Consider the following 25,802-nt stretch of genomic DNA (forward strand, 5'->3'; position numbering starts at 1 on the left):
ACAACCCAGCAACACAAATAGCGCCGGCCATGAAGTACTTGCTTTCAGTGGAGATCACCCTTGCTATCCTGTTGCCGTTAATTATAACTCATACCTTATTATGTGTTTTAGATGTGTTCTGTTGACCTTACGCAAGAAAGGCTTCAACCATCACCTATGCTTTGCATCCCTACGAGTTAAATATTTGAACAAGGTTATTGATCGTTTTATAGTTATTTACCTGGATATGGTCGTTGATGTTGTTGGGATCCCTGTTGGTCAAATCAATGTCCATTGCTGAGCAGGGTATGAGGTCAACTCCGAAAGTGTATGGTCAGGTGATGTCCTTCATTTGTGACCACAGACTTTATAGACGTCCATGTTAGTTATTGTATCCATGGTCGCAAGTGTAATCCCTGCCCAGTTACACATGAAGACCTTGTAAACGGACAAAGGACCATTTCATAACAGATTATCCGAGTATTGTGCTCTCGGCAGAGCGTTTAATGCTGATTGTTGTTTTGTTTTCCTGTTGTGTAACGCCGCACTCAGCAATTTTCCAGCCACATAACGGCGGTTCGTGAACAATTCAGCTTGAACCTGGCAATCAAGTGATTCGCATGAGGCTAACTGTACGATAAAATTAATTAGTCTTTTTACAAACATGGGTTGCTGAAGACTATTTCTAAGTTGGATGCTCACTGGGAAGCCATATTGAAAGTAGGCCATATCGCTTAAGCTGGTAACCAGTCTTGTTAAATTGTTACCAATATACATCGTCTATTTGTCTTGGCGTTCTTGCACTATGCACAAGGGCAAGTCATATATTATAGTGAAATCACAAACATTCTCCAGTAAAATTGAATCCATGTGTTTTATTGAGAATTATTGGACCAATCTTGACGAACTGCAGTGGTTAACCTAACGTAATTACCGCTCTTTGGTTACAGATTTCTATCGTTATGTTTCATAACTGGGAGCAAAAGCAAACTATATGCGAGCGAATCGAGTAAAGGTTGGCAACGTAATTCCCTCGCTTCGGTTTGAAAAAAATTACATGTCAAAATACAGTATCGCCACCATCAAAGGTACAAGCTCAATTCTTCACTCATATTTCCAATCCCATATTAGATATATTTTATTCAACATTTTGAGCGCCACTCGTGGGTATTCAGATCGTTCTTCGCCTCCATTCCACCTGCCAAATTCCTGTTCAAGGGAGGGAAGGAGCAAGAATCAACAGAAATTAAAAAGAAATACCATATTGCCCAGTTTTATCATGAATCTGTTGGAGTTTATTTTTCTTACCTGTCGTCGTTATTGTTAGAGCTTTCGTTACATTTATCCCACATACAAAAGAAATGGGCGAATGAAGCTGGGGAGGCAACGTAATTCAAAAAGTACAATATAATAATACCCTCCTGTTCCTTCAATCCGACAGGAGGAAGCTGGCAGGGGGAATGGAGGCGAAGAACGATCGTTACGCTTAAAATGTTGAATAAAATATATTTCACGTGAGTAATAATATTATTTAATCATAGGGTTAGAAATCTGACAGCACAACCCAGTGTGAAGAAATGGGTGTATACCATTGATGGAGGCGAAATTTTATTTTGAAGAGAAAAATATTTTTCAAACGGAAGCGAGGAAAGTACGTTGCAATCCTTCGCTCGCTTTGTTCGCATCCATGAAGACTGGTCAGTGTCTTTCTGCTGCGCAACACCATTTGTGCTGCTGTTTGCCTGTGTTGGGAGTAAAGCATTTCTAAACGATTTCATTCACGTGTGTGGGTCGGCCTGACTGACTTGACTGATGAATGTCACGCGTAGATCGATGCCCATGAGGTGAGGTAATTCACTGGATTGTCTGGTCTAGACTCGATATAGTGTTTGTTGTTTGTTTTTTAACGAAGGAGTCAGCAATATTCCAGCTATATGTCAACGGCCTGTAAATAAAGGAGTCCTCACAATGTAGTGAGTGATCAACAGCATGGGGATCGATCTACCTCATTGGGATGTGATGACATGTTTCAACCAAGCTTGACCCCCACGATCCTATTTCTCGTTTCTTACGTCAAGGACAGGTTGTTGAAGACCAATGGTTGTCGACTCTCTTCCCACAGAGGTTACTTGTCATATCTCTCTACGTAACCTCTGTTCTAATACGACCCGTTCATGGTGCGGGTGTTCAAGGCGCGTGATTGGAGGTAATCCGATTTAGTAGAGCAATCAGCGACCTTGTTTCAAAAGTGATCGTTCGCAAGATCTCGGTAATTTCCGGATGCATCGTGAAAACTAGAACCACTTCCCGAGCGCGATACTCAAATGTTTCTTCTAGACAGAACTCAGTCATGTCATTTTTGATTCTCCACATTGCTTGCATTTGTCAAGTTGAATCTAGGTCGATGTAACACGTATTCTGATTGGACAGAAAAAGGGGAGATAAATCTGCTGCCATTTTTTGCCGCTAGGGGATTTTATGAGAGCCGCGAAATATGGCCGTATTAGAACAGAGGTTCGTAGGAAGATATGACAAGTAACCTCTGTGGGAAGAGAATGATGGTTGTCCAGATCTTCATGTCAATTATGTTTAAACTACCATCGTATTGCTGGGCTATGACCGAGTGTTGGGTCAAACAAACAAATATGATCGAATGGAAGGTAGGAGCCTGGGTGCTTTTACTTTCATGTGTTTTTATGTTGATGAAGAGGGGTCCAGATGAATTGGATGAAGTAACTGTCTATGTCTGCCCAGTAATGAAGACAAATCTGGATTATCTCCCTTGCCGGTCCTTCATAACGCTCGGGAATACTCCCTTTGTTTTGATCAGTCTATAATTAAACTTTTGATTGATTGTGATACAGTATTCCTTACCACACATGATGCGGATTTTCAGTCAATATTGATCATATACTGACAGCAAAAGAAAAGCAAGTTTTAAAACAAATTGAATGAAATATCGTTCATGTTTATGTCTTCTATATAAACACTTGACAAAAACAGTTTCGTTCCTTTTGCTGATCACTATATAAATCCGAGACATGCAGAGAGTTCCGTTTTCGAAAGCGCTGTCTCCTAGCCGCCATTTTGGATAGAGAGAGCGATTATTGTTTTGAAATCTATTACAGTAAATTTATGTATTTTTTCTCTTTGCATGTTTATGTACATGTTAAATTATGTTGTTTAAGCTGTTGGTGCGTAATCATTGGCTTTACTGATTCTCTGAGACGAAACAGAAAGTACACGTAGTACGTCATTCTTTATGACCGTGGCGATCGGGGTACAGTTGGTCTCCAGCAACCCATTATTGTCGTAAGAGGCGACTAACGGGATCGGGTGGTCAGGCTCGCTGATTTGGTTGACACTTGTTATCGTATGCCAGTTGCATCTGTCAATACTCATGTCTAATGATCATCATTTTGCTCCAACACTCTGTGAAGATCCGAGTGAAAAGTGTTCTTCAGTTACCGATGGCCATGATGTTTTCCCTGGATTGTCTGGTTTGAACACGATTTAAGTGCGGCTTTAAACAACAAGCAACAGATGTAATTGAGGGCCACAATCCCAATTGAATTCATTACTGACAGACAATTTTCGAGTGCCGTCGTTGCACATGGGAGCGGGGAGCTCGAGGTTGGGAACTCGAGAGTGCGGTAACGTAATGGACACACGCCAATGGTAGTTCTCTAACTTCTAATTCATCTCGCCCGTCAGCCGTGAGACGTTTTACAATCGGTTTGGTTGGTTGGTTGGTTGGTTGGTTGGTTGGTTGGTTGGTTGGTTGGTTGGTTGGTTGGTTGGTTGGTTTGTTTGTTTGTTGGTTTGGTTCTTTGTTTGAATTGGTTCTCTGTTTATTTGTTTATTTATTGTCATGCGTGAATCTGATACTTGACTGCTACTGGCTAAAGAGGCATAGTTTATGTAAAACTCACTCACTCCTATATTGTGAAATCGATAGTCTGTTGCAACCAGCTAATGCAATACTATTGCTATAGTTTTCTCTCATTCAGTTTTCTCATTTGAACTCATTTACCACATGGATTTATGGTTTATATGAAAAAACACAAGCTGAAGCAGTTTCAGTTGCTTTTAATAACTGACAAGAAGCTTTAAACCCAACTTAAAAATTAAAGAGTTACCAGGTAAGAGGGCGGATAAATAAAAATGAAAGTGAATGAATCTGGTATTTCCTGTATTTCGCGTTGCGCAATTATCAACAGATGTCAATTACTAAACAATCGATAGCCACACATACTATCGATGCATTGATGCTTTTACGCTTCTACAATCGACTAATTGCTGTCGGAGACTCCACAGTTGCAATCCATCGATAGTTCTATGGATTGTTACAGCTCTAGCGCATTTGGTTGTGCGTGAGGTTTCTGCTTTGGTCTATTGTTTCTGAAATGCATGGAAGAGCAGGCCACAACCTTCACAGCAGGGGTCCAACAGACAGTGGACACACATCCCGTAGAACTTCTTGATACACCCACAGTTGACTTCCAGGAACTTGTACATTGGCGTGACGATCCAGATGTGGGCGAATGCAACCACAGCAAATTCACAACCCCATCGAGCAGCTATGCAGATTCCGTAGAAAAAAGTGAGAAGATTGTAGACGCAACTCTTCCAACAGTTGAAACACCTGAAGGAGTTGACCCATACACAGTCCAAGCTGTGGATGCCCTCTGGCTCAGCCAAGATATCCTCGAATGTGACCTGGAGTGAGATAAGAATATTTTACAAACGTTTATTCCCTGTTTTCTCTTCGTGGGAAGTAAATCACGTCTCAATGTAATTGCATTTATTCATAGCTACCTCTTTCGCATATTTAATTTACAAACAGTTGCATATATACTAACACCTCTACATTCATCCCATAAACATACAGAAAGGTATACATATTGTTATCATCATCAAACATTATGCTCAAAAGAAATCTGGGTGGTTTTGTTTCCAACACTACTAACAATGGTAGTCACATAACCATCGAGTGTGCCTCATCAACTCGGTTTGGATAAGGGATCGCTAATAAAAATTGCTAACTGTACATTTTATGTGTAATTACTACGTAATTTTAATGTTGCTCAGTTCAGACCCTACGGATGTCATTCAGTTGTTATGCATGATGTATTACTATAACTATTGTTTAAGTGTACTTGTCCTTCCATTACAACAAAGTAACACAAAGAGCATGTTCTATGGTGATTACCCTCACTGTTCTATTACCATTCATAATACATCAAGCAAAGAACTTTTTTACTTAGATGTGTTTTGCGAGCCTTACACAAAAATAGCTTCAACTATCGCCTGTTAATTTCTTTAGCATTCCTACCAGTTAAGTATTTTAACTTTAGGTTACTGATAGTTTTATAGTTGTTTTATAGTCATTCACCTGGATATGGTCGTTGATGTTGTTGGGATCTCTGTTGGTCAAATCAATGTCCATGGCTGAGCTGAGTATGTGGTCAACTCAGAAGGTGTATGTATGGTCAGGTGATGTCCTTCATTTGTGACCACAGACTTTATAGATGTCCATGTTAGTTACTGTATGCACAGGCACAACTGTAATCCCTGCCTAGTTACAAATAACAAATTGTAAATGAACGAAGGATCATTTCATAACAGATTATCCGAGCTTTGGCGCTCTCTGGGGAGCGTGTAATACCGATATTTGGTTTGTTTGCCGGTTGTGTAGCGCTGCATTTTCCAGGTATATAACGACGGTCTCTCGGTCGAGTTTCAACCAGACAGTCTAGTGACCGACATGAGGCTCAATGTATAGACATTCAGGATATCATTTGAAGTATCGATCAAGGCAGCGAGCCTGCCCAATCTACGAGCGTATAACGAGAACTAGTCACCTGTTGCAGCAATCTTCTAAATCTGATCTTCACGGGAATGCCCGAATACAAACAGGCTATATCGCTTAAAGCGTTAATCACTTTATTTCATCTGTAACCAAAATACAAAATCTGGTCGATCAATGAATTTGCAAATGCCATAACTCATAAACACCCACCATTAGTTGTTTTGGCGTTCTTCGATTATGATAACGAGTTTCATATTGTATTAACATCACACGCATTCTCCGGTAAAGGTACATGCATGTCTTATATTTAGAATTAGATGAGCAGTTGGGACAAGTGTCTTCAAGATTCGATTACATTGTTTGATTGCCGTTTGTTCTTTAAGGCCGCACTCGGCAATATCTCTGCTATATGGCGGCGGTCTGGGATACGATGACATGTTTCAGCCAACTCAGCGAGCCTGAACCACGATACCGTTAGTCGTCTGCCCCATCCAGCACAGGTTAACCAGGATCTTCACAAGTAAACCGCCATCGCATTGCTGGGCTGTGGAATCTGTACTGAGCCATGGCCGAGTGTGAGTGTATGGCTGGGGTGAGTGAGTTTGGTTTTCTCCGCTTTTTGCAATATGCCAGCAACATCACGGCGGAGGACACCAGAAATGAGCTTCACACATTGCACCCATGTTGGGAATCTAACCCGGGTCGTCAGCGTGACAAGCGAACGCTTTGACCACTAGGCTACCCTACTACCCCTGGCCGTCTGTGCCGTCAAGCAACAAACAGAGAAACATGACTGAATGTAAGGTAGGAACCTGGGTGCTTTAATTTGATGCTTTAATATCATTGTTAAAGAACGGTTGTCAGGGAGGTTTGGAATGGAAGTATTTGTCTGTGTCTTCTTGTTTGTGAAGACAAATCTGGGTTATCTCCCTTGTTTGTTCTTAGTCATGAAGTTGGGGGAATACTAACTCTGGATACTCGCTTAAAAACAACATACAATACTTGCACTTTTGTTTGATTGCGCTTCAGTATTCTTTGCAACATCATATGCACATTATCAGTCAATATTGACAAAACCAATACGCGCATATAGTGTGTTCCATATTCCCAAAATAGTGTCTGCTTGCCTCCATATCGGATACTGTCGGCAATACCGATTCTTTAAGGGGGAACACTGGACAGTGTAATTCATTCTTCACGTACTGCACATCTGCAGACAGACACAAATTACGTGCCTCCATGTCTGAAATTGTGTCACACAAGTTCTTCCAACCAACTTTGGACACTATATCTTATGGATACTATATCTTAGTACTGTTCACCTCGAGGAGGACGGAGGCGATGACGGACGAATACGTTAAAGAACAAAAACAATATAAATGAGAATAGTAGCCAATACAGGCCTTATTGCTCTCTCCCGTTAGCATGGTAATGGTAATAAACCCGTGTATTGTTTTGTTATTCTTCAGGCATCTCGTCTGGCCATACAGCAGATAAGATCTTTCACTTTGTGCTTTTCATAATTCTAAAGGCATGTTACTGCCTCAAAAACAGTTTGAAGACATATACTAAGTCAGCATTATCTTTATGACTATAAACTATTCCTCCGAGAACCCGTTAAAAAGTCACCAGTTTAAGAATGGTGTGTGTGTGTGCGTGCGTTTGCGTGTGTGTATGTGTGTGTGTGTGTCTGTGTGTTATATTTGTTTGTCATCTATATTGCCATGCGTGATTCTAAGCTTGACAATACTTCACCACTGCTGACTAAAGAGGCAAAGTGTGCGCAGCACCCACGAATATGTAATGTTTAGCCAAAGGAGTGGGCAGACTTTCACGCCCCCAAAAGCAATATTTAAAAAGAAACGATTTCCGATCATGTAAAATGACTTGACAAGCGAAAGATTTAATCACTGAGCTACGGTACCCATCCAAGTATTACGTACTTGTATGTTTTGTGGCTATCAAAGTTTAATTTGGTTTCGTTGGTAATGCAAGAAGGTGACACAATCTCCTCTTCAGTTAGCTTAAAGATTATCCTAGCAAGACTGTGATGTTAAACTGTGATTGTGGACATTGACCAGTGAATTGTTTTCCCGAGGAAAGAATCTTATCAGGGGTTGGTTACCCATACCTGGTTATTCGTATGCCATTCAAACAGCTGACACACTGTGATATAACGGAAGTAATGATCTCGACAACACAGGTGAAAACCTACATAACTCACTTCTTATATAAAACCTTATTACAAGGATGGGACATGTTTGAGAAATTCTAGGAACCGAAAACAAACATAACACATACATTTTCAGGATTTATGTTCACGTTTTATTATCATGATAACTGTAATCAGCAATATATATATATATTATTAGACAAATGTGAGTGTACCTTCAGCAATCAGAACTGTCTGCAATGTCAAGTTTTAATTTTTTTGAAAATCCATTGATTGCGTCCCCTCACAGCAGAAAACTATCATAGCGTTTGTATGTGTAATTCGCGGTGTCGAATTGATAGGCATTGTACGTGTTCCATATGAATTTTGACCACGTCAAAAATACCATCTCACCACTTTCGAACAGCTGAGACGATCACGTACGCAGGGTCCGGTAGGCGGTGACGTTTCTGTTATGATCTATTGTTTCTGAAATGCATGGAAGAGTAGGCCACAACCTTCACAGCAGGGGTCCAACAGACAGTGGACACACATCCCGTAGAACTTCTTGATACACCCACAGTTCAGTTCCAGGAACTTGTACATTGGCGTGACGATCCAGACGTGGGCGAATGCGACCACAGCAAATTCACAACCCCATCGAGCAGCTATGTAGATTCCGTAGAAAAAAGTGAGAAGGTTGTAGACGCAACTCTTCCAACAGTTGAAACACCTGAAGGAGTTGACCCATACACAGTCCAAGCTGTGGATGCCCTCTGGTTCGGCCAATATATCCTCGAAGGTAACCTGGTGTTATAAACGAAATAATGTATATGCAGGATGAGGTGTAGGGTGACAGTGAGCGTGAAAGGTAATTAGTCTTGTTCTCATTTATTGTTTAATGCAACAGGGTTGAACAATGTTGAAGGTTTTATGGATATACTCCTTCTTATCTCATTTGATACACGTGAAGCTTTCTTCATTGTTCATCCCTCAACCTATGTATATCACTCAAAGAGAAGTTGCAACATAGTTGGACAGTATTACAACTATGGATGGACATCTGTTTCAAAATGTTATGCACTACCTTTATGTATTGTTGTACATGTAATCTCCTTTTTATGGCGGAAATAAAGACTATCTACCCATCTATCTTCGCAAAAGGTTTTTGAGCGTGCGTGCGTGTGTACGTGTGTGCGTGTGTACGTGTGTGCGTGTGTATCATGCATGTAAGGAAGTACATCATAAAGTCATAAACAAAAGAAGCAAGGAGCCCTTCCTGTCAAACTATCGGCTGATGATAGGGTCGCTAATTTCATATATATTTTACGAAATATTACCTGGATATGGTCGTTGATGTTGTTTGGATCCCTGTTGGTCAAATCAATGTCCATGGCTGAGCTGGTATGTGGTCAACTCCGAAAGTGTATGGTCAGGTGATGTCCTTCAGTTGTGACCACAGACTTTATATACGTCCATGTTAGTTACTGTATCCGTGGGCGCAACTATAATCCCTGCCTAGTTACTAATGAACACTTTGTAAACATACAGTGATCCGGGATTATTACATAAGTGAGAGCATGTATTTCTGAGTACTCTGGACGGTAGCGTGGCGGTAGCAACATTTAATGTATTTGTGTTGCCGTTGCGAAGTTGTTCATGTATGTATTCTACAATCATACCATGAAATTTTGCTAAAGGATTGTTCAGTTATGCTTTGGATTTTAAAAAATGCTTTGAAAAACATAATATATATATTCTTCAGTTTATTTAAAAGATCAGCTGTTTTCCACAGCGATCCATTGGTACGATACTGATTTTAGTTCCTACATTTAGGCTCACAATGAAAAAGACGCATGGGTTTAAGCTATGGCATAAAAATCTCCTTACTATATCCTCCCTTAAGATTGAGAGATCTTAAATGATCTCGCACTTTAAATATATAGCAATTATCTTCTATACATTCCAATTACTCGTTCACTTAATTCAGATAGTAAAGAATTTAACAGCATCGGTGGGTGTTTAGGTGATCCTGCAACAAGATTAGGGGATTGATAAACAATCCGTGTAATTAGCTGGTTATGTACAGCTGTTCTCAACATGCCCGTAAGTCGAACCAGCGAATCACTGACGATACAGGCCAATGTATAGATGACGTAACAAGGATATTTTGGATCATGATATATGGCCCCAGTGTATGGTCGATTGAGCGTCTACAACAAAAGCAGAATTATGGAAAAATATATCTTTTTTACACTTTGATATGACTAAATAATAACTGATACCTTTTCGTCTGTATCCGCACCCAAACTCACCCAAAAATAATCCCCTCTTAATATCTACCACATACACTTTGTTAAGGATGACATGTACCGAATATTACAATAGTCTGACAAATAGATATACACATGGAAGAAATGTTTAATTGACAGGAAATTGTTGTCATGTGACGTGTGCTGTGCACATGTTAATGACTGCAACGAAATGTTCGTCAAAAGTTTATCCTTAGATCTTGAAGATGGAATAATTGCATCCTTATACAGGGACCGACTCGTCACCTCTAAGGTAGCTTTCGTTTAATATGTGACGGCACGATCGTGAGACAGAGAATGAAGATCCACAGACAACTGAGGAGACGTACCACATCATTTTTCGAATTCTTAAAAAAAATGAATTGTTTGTCTCAAGGCAAATGGGTGTATACGTCACAGACTTGAATGCTATGCTGGTCTGTTATTATTTTCGTTCTTTCACGTCTCCAGGTAAACCCCTTTTCATCTATACACCGTTGAGTATTCTATCACAAAGTACTCCTACACAAGATGTGTTCGGACAAAGTCGTTATGGTGTTTACATACTACAAAGTTCGATATTTGTATATCTAAAGACACCTCACTGCTCGGGATAATATGTTTATGAAGGATATATGATTAAAAAGCGAACAATATTAATGCGTTCAGAAGGAAGGTTAATTTATTAGCGCATTGTAATTTTACGAAATCAAATGTCATGGTTAATAGTCATAAATTGTTTCCCTGTTTTGAGAAAGATTTATACGTGGAATGATTTTCAGTGCGTTTCAGTTTTGGCTATTGGTAATGATCACTGAAGCAAATTGTATAATTATTTCGATTGTTCTACCAGCGTTAGGCAAGGTTGTACACTTGTTCCTTCCTTTCTCTCATTATTTCTCTTAGATCTTTCTGACGTTGTGCGCGTCATCTTAGACTTATATCTTTGATACGCAAACATTACAATTATATAACTATTTTGGATTACAGACTTCTCTCACTTAAATAGCTTGCATAACGTTTCTTGAGAAAACGGATTTTGCAACAGAATCACGTTAAAGAAAATACTAGATACCACTTATTTGTTTCATCTCAAACAGTGACACGAAACGTGCATTAATGCTGAGCAAATCATAACGTATGTTGTAATCTTTGTTCAGTGTTACACGTTAGATTTGAACAAAATACATGTGCACGAATTGATGATGGAACAATGATTTATCAGTGTTGATCCCATAGCCATCGTTTACTGATGTCGCACATCGGACTCTGTTCGTTACTTTTTAATTCAGTTATGATTATGTAAAGTGAACAACGGCACATTCCTTGTGAAAAATACACATAGAATACAGCATACTTCAATATCTAAATTCATGAGTGTCACTGTATTTAATATGTTATTTTAGAATTCTTCATTACCATCTGTACAAGTTGAATATGTGTCATTTTAAGTATCACCAAACCTGCTAACTATCGCCAGCGCCCGACGGAAAGGTATAAATCCAACTGGAGTCCACACAGTAAACCACCGTACCTCACAATCCTGAAAAACTTCAATATACTCCAGACTGGACGTTCCTATTGTCTACTTACTATGTCAAAGATGTCCAGTACTGACTTCATGTGAGAATGTGCCATATCACGGAGGTGTTAGGGTGCTGATTAAGAAGAAATTATATGCCTTCTTTTGTCACCACACACCTTTTTTACACAAACACAAATAGTGAAATGTGATCGGAGAAATACACTTGTATGACCACGTCATTGAATCATCGGGAACAAGGCTATAAATGGCAGAACAAAGATGGATCTGAAGTATGGAGAGTACTTAAAGGTAATGATTTTAGAGTAAGTGTGTATGTGCATGATGAAACCGGATGATCATATATTTGCCCACAGCTTTAATTTTTTTTTTTTTTTATTGTCGTAAGGCTCGATAGATGGTAATTTTCATTATAAGGTCCGCGCTATTCTTCGATCTAACACATCTTTTGTTGCTATGTGTCGAGTTTCAAATTGGAAAGTTCGCCAGAAATCTATATCCAAACGAATTCAGCGTGAAACCACCACGTTACAAGTACACATATACGGTTAACAATCATAAACTGAACTGGGTTTACAAACCAGTACGCCTAACTGCAATGTAATTCAACTAGCAGTACACGGAAGAGCTGAAGTGGCAAATCCAGTGGAAGAAACAGTATTTAATACTTAATATCAGAGATAATAGTTGGTTCACGATAATAATGTTCACCTAGATTAACAACTTGTCTTTGAAATGAACATGTTTTACTGAAAAAAGTGGATAGTGGATAAAATATAATATAATGAAATGGAGTCCTGGGACCTAAGCTAAGGGAATTTAGACTTGCCACATTTTCTGATTTCAATGGGCTTTCTTGGATATATTTGATTCAGGGTCTGTACTACAGACTAAATATTCACTTTGCAGAAGAAGTGAGCATGTGGACAGTCCATTTCAAACTTAACACGGCTGTTACCACAAAATAGAAACGTTATATTATATCATATATTTCACCACTTATGACTTATATATAATCTCACACTCCCCCCCTCCAATACACACACACACACACACACACACACACACACACACACACACACACACACACACACACACACACACACATACATACATACATAATATGCTTCAGTGGGTGCTATAATTATCTCAGTGAGCCAAACAGCTTCAACAGTTTGGCTAGTACAAGCAGCCTCACATACACACGCATGTGAACGAACTAATCTTAACAGCGACACCATTTCACCTCTAACCGCGTGCATGCACACAGCGCAAAAAAAATCAATACAAGTCAGTTAATTATTACCCCGGATAATTAGCTGCCTTTGTGGTGCTACAAGGTTATAGTCACATGACTTATCCCACTGGGTACCCATTTTCTGCTTTAGGAAACAGAGGCAATTTTGAATAAATTTAAGGTAAGACCATATGTATCACATTCTTCGTGTGTGACTGAAGTCTTTAAAACTCACAGCTGCCAAACACTACCACCTATCCAAGACTTTTCCGTGTTCAACTTTGCTTAACTTCAACTGATTTGTGACCTAAAGTTTCTGCAAAAGGCCACACACCATCACACATATCGAATTCTACTACGTTCCATATCATTCTGGACAAGAGTATTGCTGTTCTTGGCGTTTCCAGAATGTACGTCTTAATACGCCCTTGTTATGTCCTAAAAGGGGCCATCACCAATAGGCGAAATACGTTTGAGACAACTCATCAAAGCTTATTACATAATTTGAAGAACCCATAAAATGCTCTTCAACTCGTTAAGTAACTATTACACGCTGTGAGATTATATATTACAACACTTAACACGTTGTATGGTACAAGTGGAAATTGAAAAGCGTCACTGAATCAGATACTATCAGAATAGAGAGTGTTTCTGTGCTGTAAGCTGTAAATTATTCGAGAAACGTATGTTCTAAATACTGAAAAAACCTAACCCACATGATTTTATAATGATAATATAATGTTGATAGATTCAGGAGATAACGACGAAGTGTATTTACCTGCTGTGTGTTTCCATACTGCATCTAACAGACTATCGAGTGAATTATGAAGGAACTGTAAAATACCTGTGTCCGAGAAGGGTGTATGAAGCGCACGTAAACAAATGACCGGCTGTCCATGCGGTGTTCAACAACACGCTACAATACCCAGCGTTTATTGCAAGAATGTACGAATCAAATTTACGACATCACATTGTCACTATCGTCATGACACTACCGTGCATACCACAAATAGTGACTTCAAGTCCACCCACCTAAGTGTTACTTATAGAATATTTACGACACCCTCTTTGATATGGAAAGGGTATAAATGTTTTCTACGAGGCTTCGAGGAGGTGACATTTGACGGCACGAAGCAAGACCCACCTGGACTGGTTCAAATTGTTTCCCTTCCTGAATGAGAATAACATATTCGTGATTTTCGTCCAACACCCTGACCACACATTTCAGCATGTTACAGTTAACAGAGGAGTAATTAGGGGATGGTAACTTGGGGAATTAACCGTAATAGATTTATCTGTGCACGTATGATAGTCTTGTATGCATTGTCTCACTTATGCTGGGGGCCTCATGCGGCTGATTTGTTTGTAATTGTAGGATGTCTGATATGCACCATGCGACAAGTGCTTGAGCGGCCATGTTACTGGTCAGGTATGTGACACGTGACTTGCCCACTGCCTTGGCTTGTCCAACGGCACGTGCTTTTCATGATGTTTTCCATCGTTTCACGGTCTGAGCTCAATTCCCCGCACGACTATATAAGTTACCTGACTTCAGTGTCGGTTGTCTTGCGTGCTTGCTTGCTTGCTTACTCTAATAAGCCCTCCAATGTCCGTCTACGTTAAACGTGATATTTTTGTGAAGATTTTGACAGTGAAAATGCATCCATTTGTGTTTGTTGTTTTAGTCGAACAGAGCCTGATGGCTGTCACGGCTCCGCATGTGCTGTAAAGGATGCCTCAAAGTTCATGACACTGTTTTGAGATGTGTGCATTGCCATGGATGGGAACTGAAGTTTGCTTGGGTTTACCAACATGTGGTTTATATCTCTATCAAGGTACTGGAGCTTAATAAACAGAATCCCTCAACTTATTTATGGAGGTATTTTCTTAAGAATAGATGCGACTAGTCTTTACTCATTCTTCGACATATTTGGTACTGGTCTTTGTGTGCATGTACGTGTGTGTCTACGTTGGTGTGTGTTTGGGTATGTAAGATAATCCACCAGTGTGCGTTTGTAAGAGTTGGATTGTGTGTGAGGGTGTGTGATCTGTGAGTCTGTGTTTACTGAACAACAAGCAGGTCGTGGTCATGGGGTGGGTGTGGTTTTATGCCGCTTTTAGCATCTTCCAGGTACATGTACATCAATGCCGTGGACACCAGAAATTGCAATTGTATCCATGAAGTCACGCTAATCCGAACTTTAGATTCGACCACCAAGCTAACTAACCACCCGCTTCCTATCAAGATAAAGTCAAACAGTATTCACAGGTGGCAATGCCTCAATCACAGAATGGTGGGTTTATCGTGTTAAATGGGGTTCCTATTTGTCATCAAGGTCAGCTCCGTCTTTCGATTTATTTCAACACAGTGACATGGACATGCGCACTTGTTGTGTGCCCTCAATACACCAGTAATATCTACCTTATCTCTCTCTGCCCGATTGTGATTTACATGGCCGGTTGAGATACGGGCTTGTCCATAAAGGAACCACTTGAAACGAATCTGAAACTAAGCCAAATAGATTTAGCATCTAGGTATATTCAAGTTCTGACATGGTGCAGACGTTGTTGTTCTATTGCTAGGCTACTGTAGGTACTGGATGGTATAGTCCTGCATAATGTGCAACTGACTCCTGCAGTAGAGGGTCACTGGCTTCCACCCGTCCGCCACAATGGTTGATCTTCTGAACCGTGATCCCAACAACATCAACGACCATATTAAGGTAATCTAGAAACATACCTAGGATCGACATAGAAATATCATATACCTGAAACTCACGAATCGTGTCTGTGTAAATCTTTGATACATTAAATACTTTCGAATGCAATGTCTTCATTATGTTAATGTTAAAACGCCTGGTTATCTATCCATCAAAATGTCTGAATTAACATTAGTGATTGTAATGATTGTAAATGACAACGCTTTCTTGAAATCTAATGGTACCATATTTTCAGAATATATGTATTATATACCAATGGCAATTTCCCAAGGAATAGTTAGGAGGTAAGCATACTGTGTTGAATAATCAGAGGTATATACGGAAATCATAATAGCTCTAAACTTGATTTACAACATAACTATAAAATTTCGAGCTATTATAAATTTGTTATGTACTTCTGATTTTTCATAATTTTGTTATATACCTCAGAGTTTCCAACACAGTACGTTTATCTCCGTTCTACCATAACTACGATATTCCGATTGTACAAAAATGCATACACTGTTGGAAAATCAAAGGTATATAACGTGATTGTATACCTCTGAATAACTTGGACTGACCAATCACAATAAACTATTTGGTGAAATTATAGTAAAATGAAATGTTAAGTTCATACACTTTGGCATTAAGTTTCCACAATCCGATCTCACCTACAGCTTCTACACGACGAAATGACGTTTTCACATGTATTGAAATGTGCCTGCTTTAAACATGTGTTACTGCTGGTACTTGTCCAGGTTTATGTCTGGTTTGTTATGTTGCCCATAGAGATGAGACACGGGAGTGTTACATGCACTACTTCGACACATTATAAACTATCTAATCCTTATTTACTATTATGTCGATCTGGATTCCTAAAAACACTATTTGACATTTTGCAATTATACAGTCTGGAGGAAAAGCACGTTTTATGGATAGTCAACTTCTTTATGGCAATGATAGGGAAGTTTCGGTGTAGGTACTAACATCTCCAATCACATCTAATCACTCTGTACATCAACCTTCTTCGCGTAAATCACTAATTAGTAATCCAAAGTACACCAACCTTGTCAGTTGTATATACCTACTATGTATCAGTGTATAATTATTATGTTCTCCTTGTCTCATCCGTTTGTGTCACTTGCTTGTTAACCTTGTTAGTACTTTCACCGAAACGTCGCACACATTGCAAGAATATGATTATGCTTAGAACTTGGTTTTACGTAATCTTACAACTTCTAAAATGTGTCTCCGAGAAATGCTACAGTCTGGCAATCAAACAACGGACCTTCCCACTTTGATAATCTCAGTACAACGAGGAGTGTTCTATGGATATCCGGTTTCTTTGTTATTAGGCTGAATATTTTTATATCCACAGAACTTCCCCCGCTGTTCACAACAACTGCTAAATGCCACTCAAAGAAGTAATCTCAGTACATGTATTGTTTTCCGTTTTCAATAGGTTTCCTTCGAGGATGTCATTGCTGAGCCTGAGGGAGCTCGAAGCATCGACTGTGTATGGAGCGCATCCTACACCTGCTTCAATTGCTGTAAAGGATGCCTCTACAAAGTCCTGACCCTGTTGTGTGGCATCTGTATCGCTATGGGCTGGGGCTGTGAGTTTGCCTCGATCGCCTTCAGTCACATTTGGTACATCACACCCTGCTTCAAGGTAATGGAGCTCAACTGTGGCTGTCTGAAGAAGTTGTACGGCATGTGTGTGCACTGCTTCCTGGATCCCTGGTGCGAGTCCTGTGGAATGCTGTTTATGGCTTTCGGAAAGAAATGAAACTGTTTCCATGGTAACTGTGGATATGGAATAGAGAGTGTTGAACCCAAATTGTTCAAATTTAATTCAAGAGCAGGTGCCTCCAGATTGCCCTGGCCCCCTCAAACGGGTCATGTGGACTATTTCTATCCGATAATAGAAACAGAACCATCTATCGTTGCCGTGTCGCTGTACATTTGCTGATAAAGCTCATACATATTTGATTGGACATAACTCAGAACAATTGTAACAAATCTCAAGGGGTTGTCTTATTTTGAGATCTTTTCACATTATGCACTAACTGCAGACGTCATATACATATATTATATGCTTTTAAATCTTAATCTTTAAACTCTTATTTGTGTACATTTATATTATTTGAAATTTGTTGAATAAAGATTACGTTGTAATGCATACATAGTCATTTAAGTTAAAGCTTTCGGCCATAAAACCGAAATCCTTGGCTCGATTACCCATAATAAAGTAAGTATAAAAGAAAGTACAGATCTGACCTTATGCTGTGGGTCTGCTTTCCAAAAACGACCTGTTTAGAATGAGTCTTACCTGTTACAGTCATTGTATATGTAAACACCAGGTGTGTACTTTCTTTTGTACATGAGTTGATATGTAAAAGCAGTGCATGTGTCCATTCGCCATGTAGCTGAAATATGGAATGTTTGTATTTACATGGTAAAGGGGTTTTTGCAATACATTTCGTTCGTTGATAGTTTGGGATGTCTCTCACATAAATGTAAACTTGGCCTTGTGACGATCAGGCAAATTTTAAATAGACAACGGAATATCACTGGCATTCTGACGGGGTTGTACCACATCCCAATGACCATACCTGGAAGACAAGACCAGTGTGAACCACAAAGCTACACCGTGGATGTAATTTTGGTGATCTTCTACGTCAATTCTATCTGGCCCGCATTTCAGTCCCACGGAACATGTTCTTCATGTATTGGAAGAAGACTTCCACCAATAATAGAACGCAATACCTCAACGTTAAATCCAATTCAAATTCCTTTGAAGCATGACTCTTTAGGCCCATCCTTAAGCAGCTCTGTAGGTGTGATAAGCTTAACTTAAATGCACCTGTGACCACCGACGCCAGATAAGAGTAAACTGTCCTAACATTTGGGGCGGTACATATCACACACAGCCTCAGTTATATGCGCATTGTTTGGTGCATTAGGTTGTATGACAGGTGTGTGAGTGTGTGTGAGATCGAGAGAGAGAGAGAGGAGGGAGAGAGAGCGTGAGTGCGTGCGTGCGTGCGTGTGTTTCTGTTCTTTTTTGTTGTTTTTTTTACATTCAAATAGATAAACGATTTACCTTTTAATTACTTTGTGGGGAGGGAGGTCAGTGACATTTTATATTTTTATGGACTGATTAGAATCTTTTAGGGTATCTGGTTTGAAAGTGCTGGATGTCATATATGTATATCCGGATGTATCCCGTGCGTCTAGGGACAACTATGAACATGACAAGAAGTGTGTGTTACATCCAGTATGCACGTACACTCCCGTGAAGGCCTTTATCACGGTTTGTCAGTTGATAATCTGTTCTGCAATTTCAAAGTTGTGTTTGTATAACGCTGAACCTCGGTGTCTTGTAGTGGGTGGTTACATGAGGTATTAGAGGTCGGTTATCTGTTCATTCGTCTATATAACAGCAGTGGATGACCTAACATCTAAAGGGCCCACTTGAATCATTTCGCGACCGATTTCAGTAAGGTGTTGAAATACAGATACATGCGAGACTGAATTAACTATTAAACTTTAAGTAATATTCCAGTCAGGTCACCCAATGACGGGCACGTACACAGGCCTCGAGCAACATAACATTACTGGCGTAGTTATATTAGTGTAGACGAAATCTGAATATGTGAATAGTGACATGTGTGTAGACAATGTGTCGAGTAAAAGTGCCTAGGATGTTTTGAAAAAAACAAACAAGCATTTCCTTTTACACCTACCCAACCCACCCGATCCCACCCCCCCCCCCCCCCCACACACACACACACACTCACTGACTCTCACACACACACACACACACACACACACACACACACACACTCACTGACTCTCTCACACACACTCACACATGCACTCACACTCACACTCACACGCACACTCACACTCACACTCACACTCACACTCACACTCACACTCACACGCATACAGGCATCGTGACTCATCTATCATGTCTCATTTGAGAGTTTTGGTCTGTGTACTTCGCAGGTAATTAGGGTTCCTTGCTGCTAAGCAGGACACTTATTGTAATCGTTCGTGTTTTTATTATTATGTTTTACAGATTAAAACTGAAATGCAGCAGAGAGGGTTTGGGTGATCCTGGCACAGTCAGGCTGGTAAAGCTCATCATAAGCTGGGGGCCCTCGCCCCCTCTACACGCAGCCCAGACAGCGAATGGGAGTTCTCCCAGGAAACACTGCCTAGTCGAAACCCACCAAGAAATCCGGGCACTCTCTTGATCTGCTCCAAGAGATCAGGAGGTACCAAACCAAGGGCACCGAGAACAATAGGAAGTCTGACGACAGTGTACTTGGGATGCAAGCGAGACATTTCAAAGGCGAGGTCCGCATATTTATCATGCTTTTCCTGAATCTTGCCAATCACATTGCTGTCAAAAAGGACAGACAATTCAATGATATATAAAAGCATCATTTACCAGGACGTCCTGGACATGTTCGGGGTCGTACCATGGATGGATCTCGGGGTCACAGCCACAGGCATGGCGGAGATGGTAAAAGGTGCGAACCATAAAAAAAATCGACAGAATCGCTTTAAAAAATCAGGCAAATGCCCATCGAGGTGTCAGTATTCCCCAATTACATTCTCAAGGCTCTAGACTCAATAGCAAAGGGGGGATAAATCAAAATTAATTTTTTTTTTCAATTTCAACTTTAAATATCTCCAAAACTACTGACCCTACGATTTCCAGATTTCTTGAGCTTGAGCAGGTGCGCAATCAAAATGTCTAGAATTTCGCCTGGACGGTCGAGTCGCTAAAATGCATCGTTTGGCCACTATTTTGGATTCAAGTTTTTGGTGCTGTTTTACTCCCAAAATCTGCTGCACTCAAACTACAAGAGCTACGGCTTTCAAACTTTCCAGACTTTGTGCCTATCTTGACATGTCGAGTCGCTAAATTGCGCCCTCTGGCCGCTGACAGAGCGTATTTCGCCAACGGCCCAAGGATACGCGAGGGAATGTGTGAAAAGTTACAGGAGATTACCTTCACTAAGCATATGACGATTATGGCCGCTTCTTCAATCATATGAAAACATATGTGGTTTTGTGTATGTAATAGCAATTCCGATATTTAACGTGTGAATGGGTTGATACGCCAGCAGTTTAATGAGGGGGGGGATCTGTCGAGGCGCAGTTGGTGTATTTGCTCGTACACTCGGAAAAGTATGGAAATAAACTACTTAACCCTCATTTTGAAAAAAGAGATGGTCATGTTTGTAACTGATTTTAGCAATTTAAATTGTTTTCAAGCCTTTACTGGGACCCATCCCTCAAGCTGCCTAAATGCCCACTCAATAGTTGTACATTTCATGTCTATTCTTATCCAACGCGTGATTTTGCACGTATTTCTTGTGCAGGCATATGCGTTTCTCCTCTCGAAATGTGGTAGTATCGCCGAGTTGGCGATATGTTTGAGTACTTTATGCATATAAAATATGCGCATCGTAAATGCTAAAAGTACTATCGCTTACTGGATAAAGTTTAAAATGGTACAAGAGTTGTGATTACTGACAGTTAAATGTGATTCACGACTTGTCAAGAACGTTTCGGTATACAATGCAAATCAAGAGTATAACAATATAATGTTTGGAAATGAGCTACTAATAGCAAGTGTTTCATAGATCAGTCAATTTTATAAAATAAACAGGGGCAGTTTGATTGACACATTTATATGGAAAGGTAAGAATCTTGTATTGAACTCGAAGGTTAGCACTTGTGTTGTTTGTGCTTACTTCTTAGTCTGGGTCACGATCTATGTTTCATCAGTGTTTTGGACACGTTGGAGTTTGGTAAACTGTTTCCTGTGTTATATTTCCCAATGAGCTATTTACATGGTCAAGTCCTGCTTCATCCGGTAATAGCTGTCGCTGCTTGAGTTGTCAAACGGGCTGATAGAATTAGCTCTGATAACAAAATTCCACTGACATCCCAAACTGTATGAAGAATAAACTGTCGATACATTTTGTCACGAAATGAACAGATGTTTATTTGGTCACGGATATTGTGAACCAGACTTTCTTAGTAACACATCAGCTACAAGAGAAATGCATGATCAGAGACACTCAAACTGTCCCACAGTGTTTCTTAATTTAAAGTATCGGAAGCTCTGAACAGCAGATATTCCATGAGGGATCACATGATTGTCTGGTTTGTTTCAGGCCACTTGACGTAAAAACTACTTCCATTTTCACATCACATTTTCAAAAGATTCCCTTTCTTTTCAGATTCATGATACCTAAGTGATATTTTTTCAATCTAAGAAAAAGGGTTTGAAGAACAGCTGCTAGAAACTTCCAGCAGTTCCTGTCGAAGAGCATTCGACTGTTAGTGATATCATTCATATTAACAAACCATTACTACTTTCAACGTCAACGTGTGAGTTACAAATAGCTGGATTATATTCAAGGCAAGGAGCCTTCATCGTTGCTTGCAACTATATTTAATTCATTAATATACTGTGTGAACACAAATTATACCTACTCACTTAGACCTTGCCGTAACATGCATGAGACAGGTAATAAACATCACCCCTCGTCATCGTTCATGCTCGACGTAAATAGCTAAGCAAGCACTGATTATAGCTTCAAGCACCTCTGCAGTTGATAGGCTGAAGCACAGGCGGCCGGCGCTCACTGTTTACAGCAGGTGTAATCATTGTTCTCAACATTTCAGCTATCCTCGGTAGTATAGTGGTCAGTATCCCCGCCTGTCACGCGGGAGACCCGGGTTCAATTCCCGGCCGGGGAGACGTTATTTTTAAGAGGTTTTGTCTGTACTTTTTACATTGTTCTCCGTTTGTATTTGTAATGATGTTCTTGTTACTGAATAACTTTAGAGTTATGCTAAGATATTGAATACATGGAATAAGTAGTCACACATTTCATAACATCAACATTCACCACCATCACCACCACCTTTTCCAATTATTTCCGTTTCATTTATTCCTGAAACATGTTCTGCTTCACATGTACAGAGCTCCAGATATTTCTTTGTGCAATTTGGGTATTTAATCCCATGTCTGCTAGTGTACGAGTAACTGCATTTTTAGGAATAACTAGCTTTTTGTATGGTCCCACTTGTTAAAGGAATTGAGTAATTTTACACAGACTGTGCTATCCTTATTGGGTACTTAACTCTTCTAAATATATAAATATAAATGCATCTCAACAGACTGAAAGCTTTTAGTGATTGTGCTATTGCCAGCCATTTCTAATTACTCAACATGGAAGTCATGTGATTATTAGGGTGAAAGACGGACGCTATAACAGTATATGTATATATAGCCATCGCCTACCATTAGCTAACGCTGCTGTAGAGTTTGTGCACCACGATGAACTATACGCAGGCCAATGTACGTTAAATATTAATATTGCAGCAGTTTCAACAAGAAGACGATGATTTGACATGTAACAAACTGAATATATATTTTTCAGGTAGGTGATGTAAATAAAAACCAATATCAGTTTTGGGCTTTTTAACAATATTAAAATCTACCCTTTGATGATGCTTCAATACCTGAATGCCATTTTTGCATGAATAGATCTATATGGCTATTCTTGACTTTACATTTAATCCAATCCCTACGGACGGATGCACGATTAATCTAGACATCATTATTCCCCGCCTTTATTAATATGTTTCTGATACATGATAGCCATTTGTTATTAGATGTATTTTTGGATAAGATATGTAGAAGCTAGCCAAAATGAGTCGAGTCGAGGAGGGTGAGCTTAATTTATCTGGTTAACGAGTTCATGACGTCAGTTGGAACACCTTGACCCTGCACCCTGTTTATATTATCTAGACCAACATTTCATCTAGTTTACTTGCAGTAGACACAACCTTTCTTATGAAGAAACATGTGTTATAAGTATCAATCATATGAAATAGTGTTTATAATTCTACCGTAGAGCCCAAGGACGCGAACGTTACCTGTAGGTGCTATGTACTAGTAATTGCAAGTAGTATGCTGTATTTTATTAGTAATATCAAACACTATAATCTGAATAATCACAAAACAACATGTGTCATTAGACTTATGTTTTTAGATTTAATGATGTTTCATTTTCTGTATCATTTATTTTTTAGGTGTTTTTAAGGGTAACATTCGAGAACAAAAGGGAAAAATAGTTGGAAAGAATAACCAGATCAATAGATATCAGATGACAGACGAATATCAGATGACAGACGATAAAAGTGGATACACTTTGGCATACGATGCACAGCCACGTTGCTATGATTTTTTTAGAAACGTTCGAGTTATTAAATAAAATAGAATTTTAAGAAGGTTATCTGCTACTAAACTCTATCGCAAATTCATTCTTTGACCAGGGTTCGATTCCCCACACGAGTACAATGTGTGAAGCCCATTTTCTGGTGTCCCCCGCCGTGATATTGCTGGAATATTGCTAAAAGCGGCGTAAAACCAAACTCACTTACTAACTCACCCAAAAGCCTTATGTCGAAATTCAAGGCAAATGACGAGGTGTATTTATCCTGCGCGTGAATCACACGCTCAACTGTCTCTTCCAGGGACCCCTTTCAGAAATCTCTCTTCAACTGTCGTCAGTCTATGCTGTAGTTATAGGAGGGATGACAGTAGTATCGGCTATCTGAAACGGTGACCGGGACATTAGACATCCTGGGATACAAGAGGGCACAAACTGGGATTTCATATGGATCTGAAGTATGCAATCCAAAATATAAATAAAATCGCGTATCTGTTTGATCAAACTGAGTAAATATAACTTTGAATATGAGTCTCGCTTCAACAAGATTTAAAAATCTAACATATCTGTTTTGCAATATACTTCAAACTGTTTATAGTTATTGATTTGAAGGAAATAGACGGGAAGGGTTTATCGCCATTAACGTTACTGATTGTAATGATCACTAACAATCCACAAAAGTAAGGGACAGTTCAAGTGTGAAAAAAAGCAAGGTTGCAACTTCCGCTGTATACAGAGAAGTGTTTTATGTCGAAGATACTTTCACATTGACGAAGTCACGCATGCTGTAACTATATATACAATACAACCGGGACTAGGTGACGCGAGTATGTGGCTGACACTGGCATTACCCTGGGAGTTAAATAAAATGTTTTTTAACTGGCATATTGCAACATCGGTAGAAACTCACAGTGGAAATTGTCCATTGACCACTCGTTATCTACAATCAAACGAACTGTCAGGGGTTGTTCCAGTGTCTTTAAATGATCATATATTTCACTTTATCACCACACCCCAGTGTGGAGAATGAATGTGTCTTGATACGTCTGATCGATGTCTCGCGAGGTTTAACGTTAATACCCGAGATCGGTAGATTCAGTATTAGCAACCAGCATTCTGTTATATATTTGCCACGTTGTGAATTAAAGGTGCAAGGCTGTTACATTTTGATTGATTGAGTGGAGTTTTACGCCGCTTTTTGCAATGTTTCAGTAATATCGTAGCAGCGGACACAGGAAATAGACTTCACACATTGTGCCCATGTGGGGAATAGAACCTGGGCCTTCGGCGTGACGAGATTTAACCACCAGGTTACCACACAGACCCCTTTTACATTTTGTGGACACGATTTTGATTTGATACAAATAAATATTTTTTTCAGAATACTGACTTATTGTGAAGTACAATCCACTAAAATACCGGTTTAATTTTAAACAGATTGAGATCAGTATCTGCTTAAACACGCAACTCATGTACTGATATAAGTAGAAAGCATACGACATTTAAATAAAGGTACATGTACATAACTACATTAAATGGGTATGAAAACTATAGCCAAAACTTGGTGGGGGAGTTTGGTTCACCAGTATTTCAGTAACATCACGGGTTGTCAACGTGGAGGAAAGAATGAAGTAATGATTGTTAGACGTTCTCCACTTTTACCATGATGATCACGTCAAACGGGATTCGAACCCATCATCATAGTTTTCGGGTAAAATGAATATGAATGAGCAGCAGTCCTTGTTAGCGCCATTTTTAATATTACTTCAGGCCGGTTATCGTGGTGTTAAAACAATTCTCACTCACTCACTCGAGC

At 39.6% G+C, this 25,802-nt stretch overlaps 3 protein-coding genes and 1 non-coding gene across 4 annotated transcripts in view; 2 read left to right on the forward strand and 2 right to left on the reverse strand.

The window, feature by feature from the left end:
* Positions 1-317, reverse strand: part of LOC137296360 (caveolin-1-like) — a 1,146-nt gene extending 829 nt beyond the window's left edge. The window contains exon 1 of the mRNA XM_067828142.1: positions 221-317. Coding sequence (XP_067684243.1) covers positions 221-274 — 54 coding nt within the window. The 5' untranslated portion in view covers positions 275-317. The remainder of the gene's footprint in view (positions 1-220) is intronic.
* A 4,023-nt stretch (positions 318-4,340) lies between these two features.
* Positions 4,341-5,466, reverse strand: LOC137296347 (caveolin-1-like). Its single transcript, XM_067828123.1, has 2 exons — positions 5,375-5,466; positions 4,341-4,698 (listed from the first exon to the last, which is right to left on the reverse strand). The coding sequence occupies exons 1-2, from the start codon at positions 5,426-5,428 to the stop codon at positions 4,372-4,374; spliced, it is 381 nt and encodes a 126-aa protein (XP_067684224.1). The 5' UTR covers positions 5,429-5,466; the 3' UTR covers positions 4,341-4,371.
* Positions 5,467-14,567: 9,101 nt separating this feature from the next.
* On the forward strand, positions 14,568-17,895 carry LOC137296233 (caveolin-1-like). Its single transcript, XM_067827970.1, has 2 exons — positions 14,568-15,737; positions 17,176-17,895. Exons 1-2 carry the CDS (start codon positions 15,687-15,689, stop codon positions 17,500-17,502), a joined length of 378 nt encoding a protein of 125 aa, XP_067684071.1. The 5' UTR covers positions 14,568-15,686; the 3' UTR covers positions 17,503-17,895.
* A 4,538-nt stretch (positions 17,896-22,433) lies between these two features.
* On the forward strand, positions 22,434-22,505 carry Trnad-guc (transfer RNA aspartic acid (anticodon GUC)). Its single transcript has one exon. It is a non-coding gene; the product is annotated as a tRNA-Asp (tRNA).
* Positions 22,506-25,802: the final 3,297 nt, after the last annotated feature.

The sequence above is a fragment of the Haliotis asinina genome, chromosome 9, assembly GCF_037392515.1.
Source record: "Haliotis asinina isolate JCU_RB_2024 chromosome 9, JCU_Hal_asi_v2, whole genome shotgun sequence".
In the NCBI taxonomy this organism is placed as follows: Eukaryota; Metazoa; Mollusca; class Gastropoda; order Lepetellida; family Haliotidae; genus Haliotis; species Haliotis asinina.

Excerpts from the sequence above, each read along its gene's own strand:
- LOC137296347 (XM_067828123.1), bottom strand. The coding sequence starts at position 5,428 with ATGGACATTGATTTGACCAACAGAGATCCCAACAACATCAACGACCAT. Across the intron at positions 4,699-5,374 it reads ACATCAACGACCATATCCAG|GTCACATTCGAGGATATCTT; the intron begins GTGAATGACTAT and ends ATCTCACTCCAG.
- LOC137296233 (XM_067827970.1), top strand. The coding sequence starts at position 15,687 with ATGGTTGATCTTCTGAACCGTGATCCCAACAACATCAACGACCATATT. Across the intron at positions 15,738-17,175 it reads ACATCAACGACCATATTAAG|GTTTCCTTCGAGGATGTCAT; the intron begins GTAATCTAGAAA and ends CGTTTTCAATAG.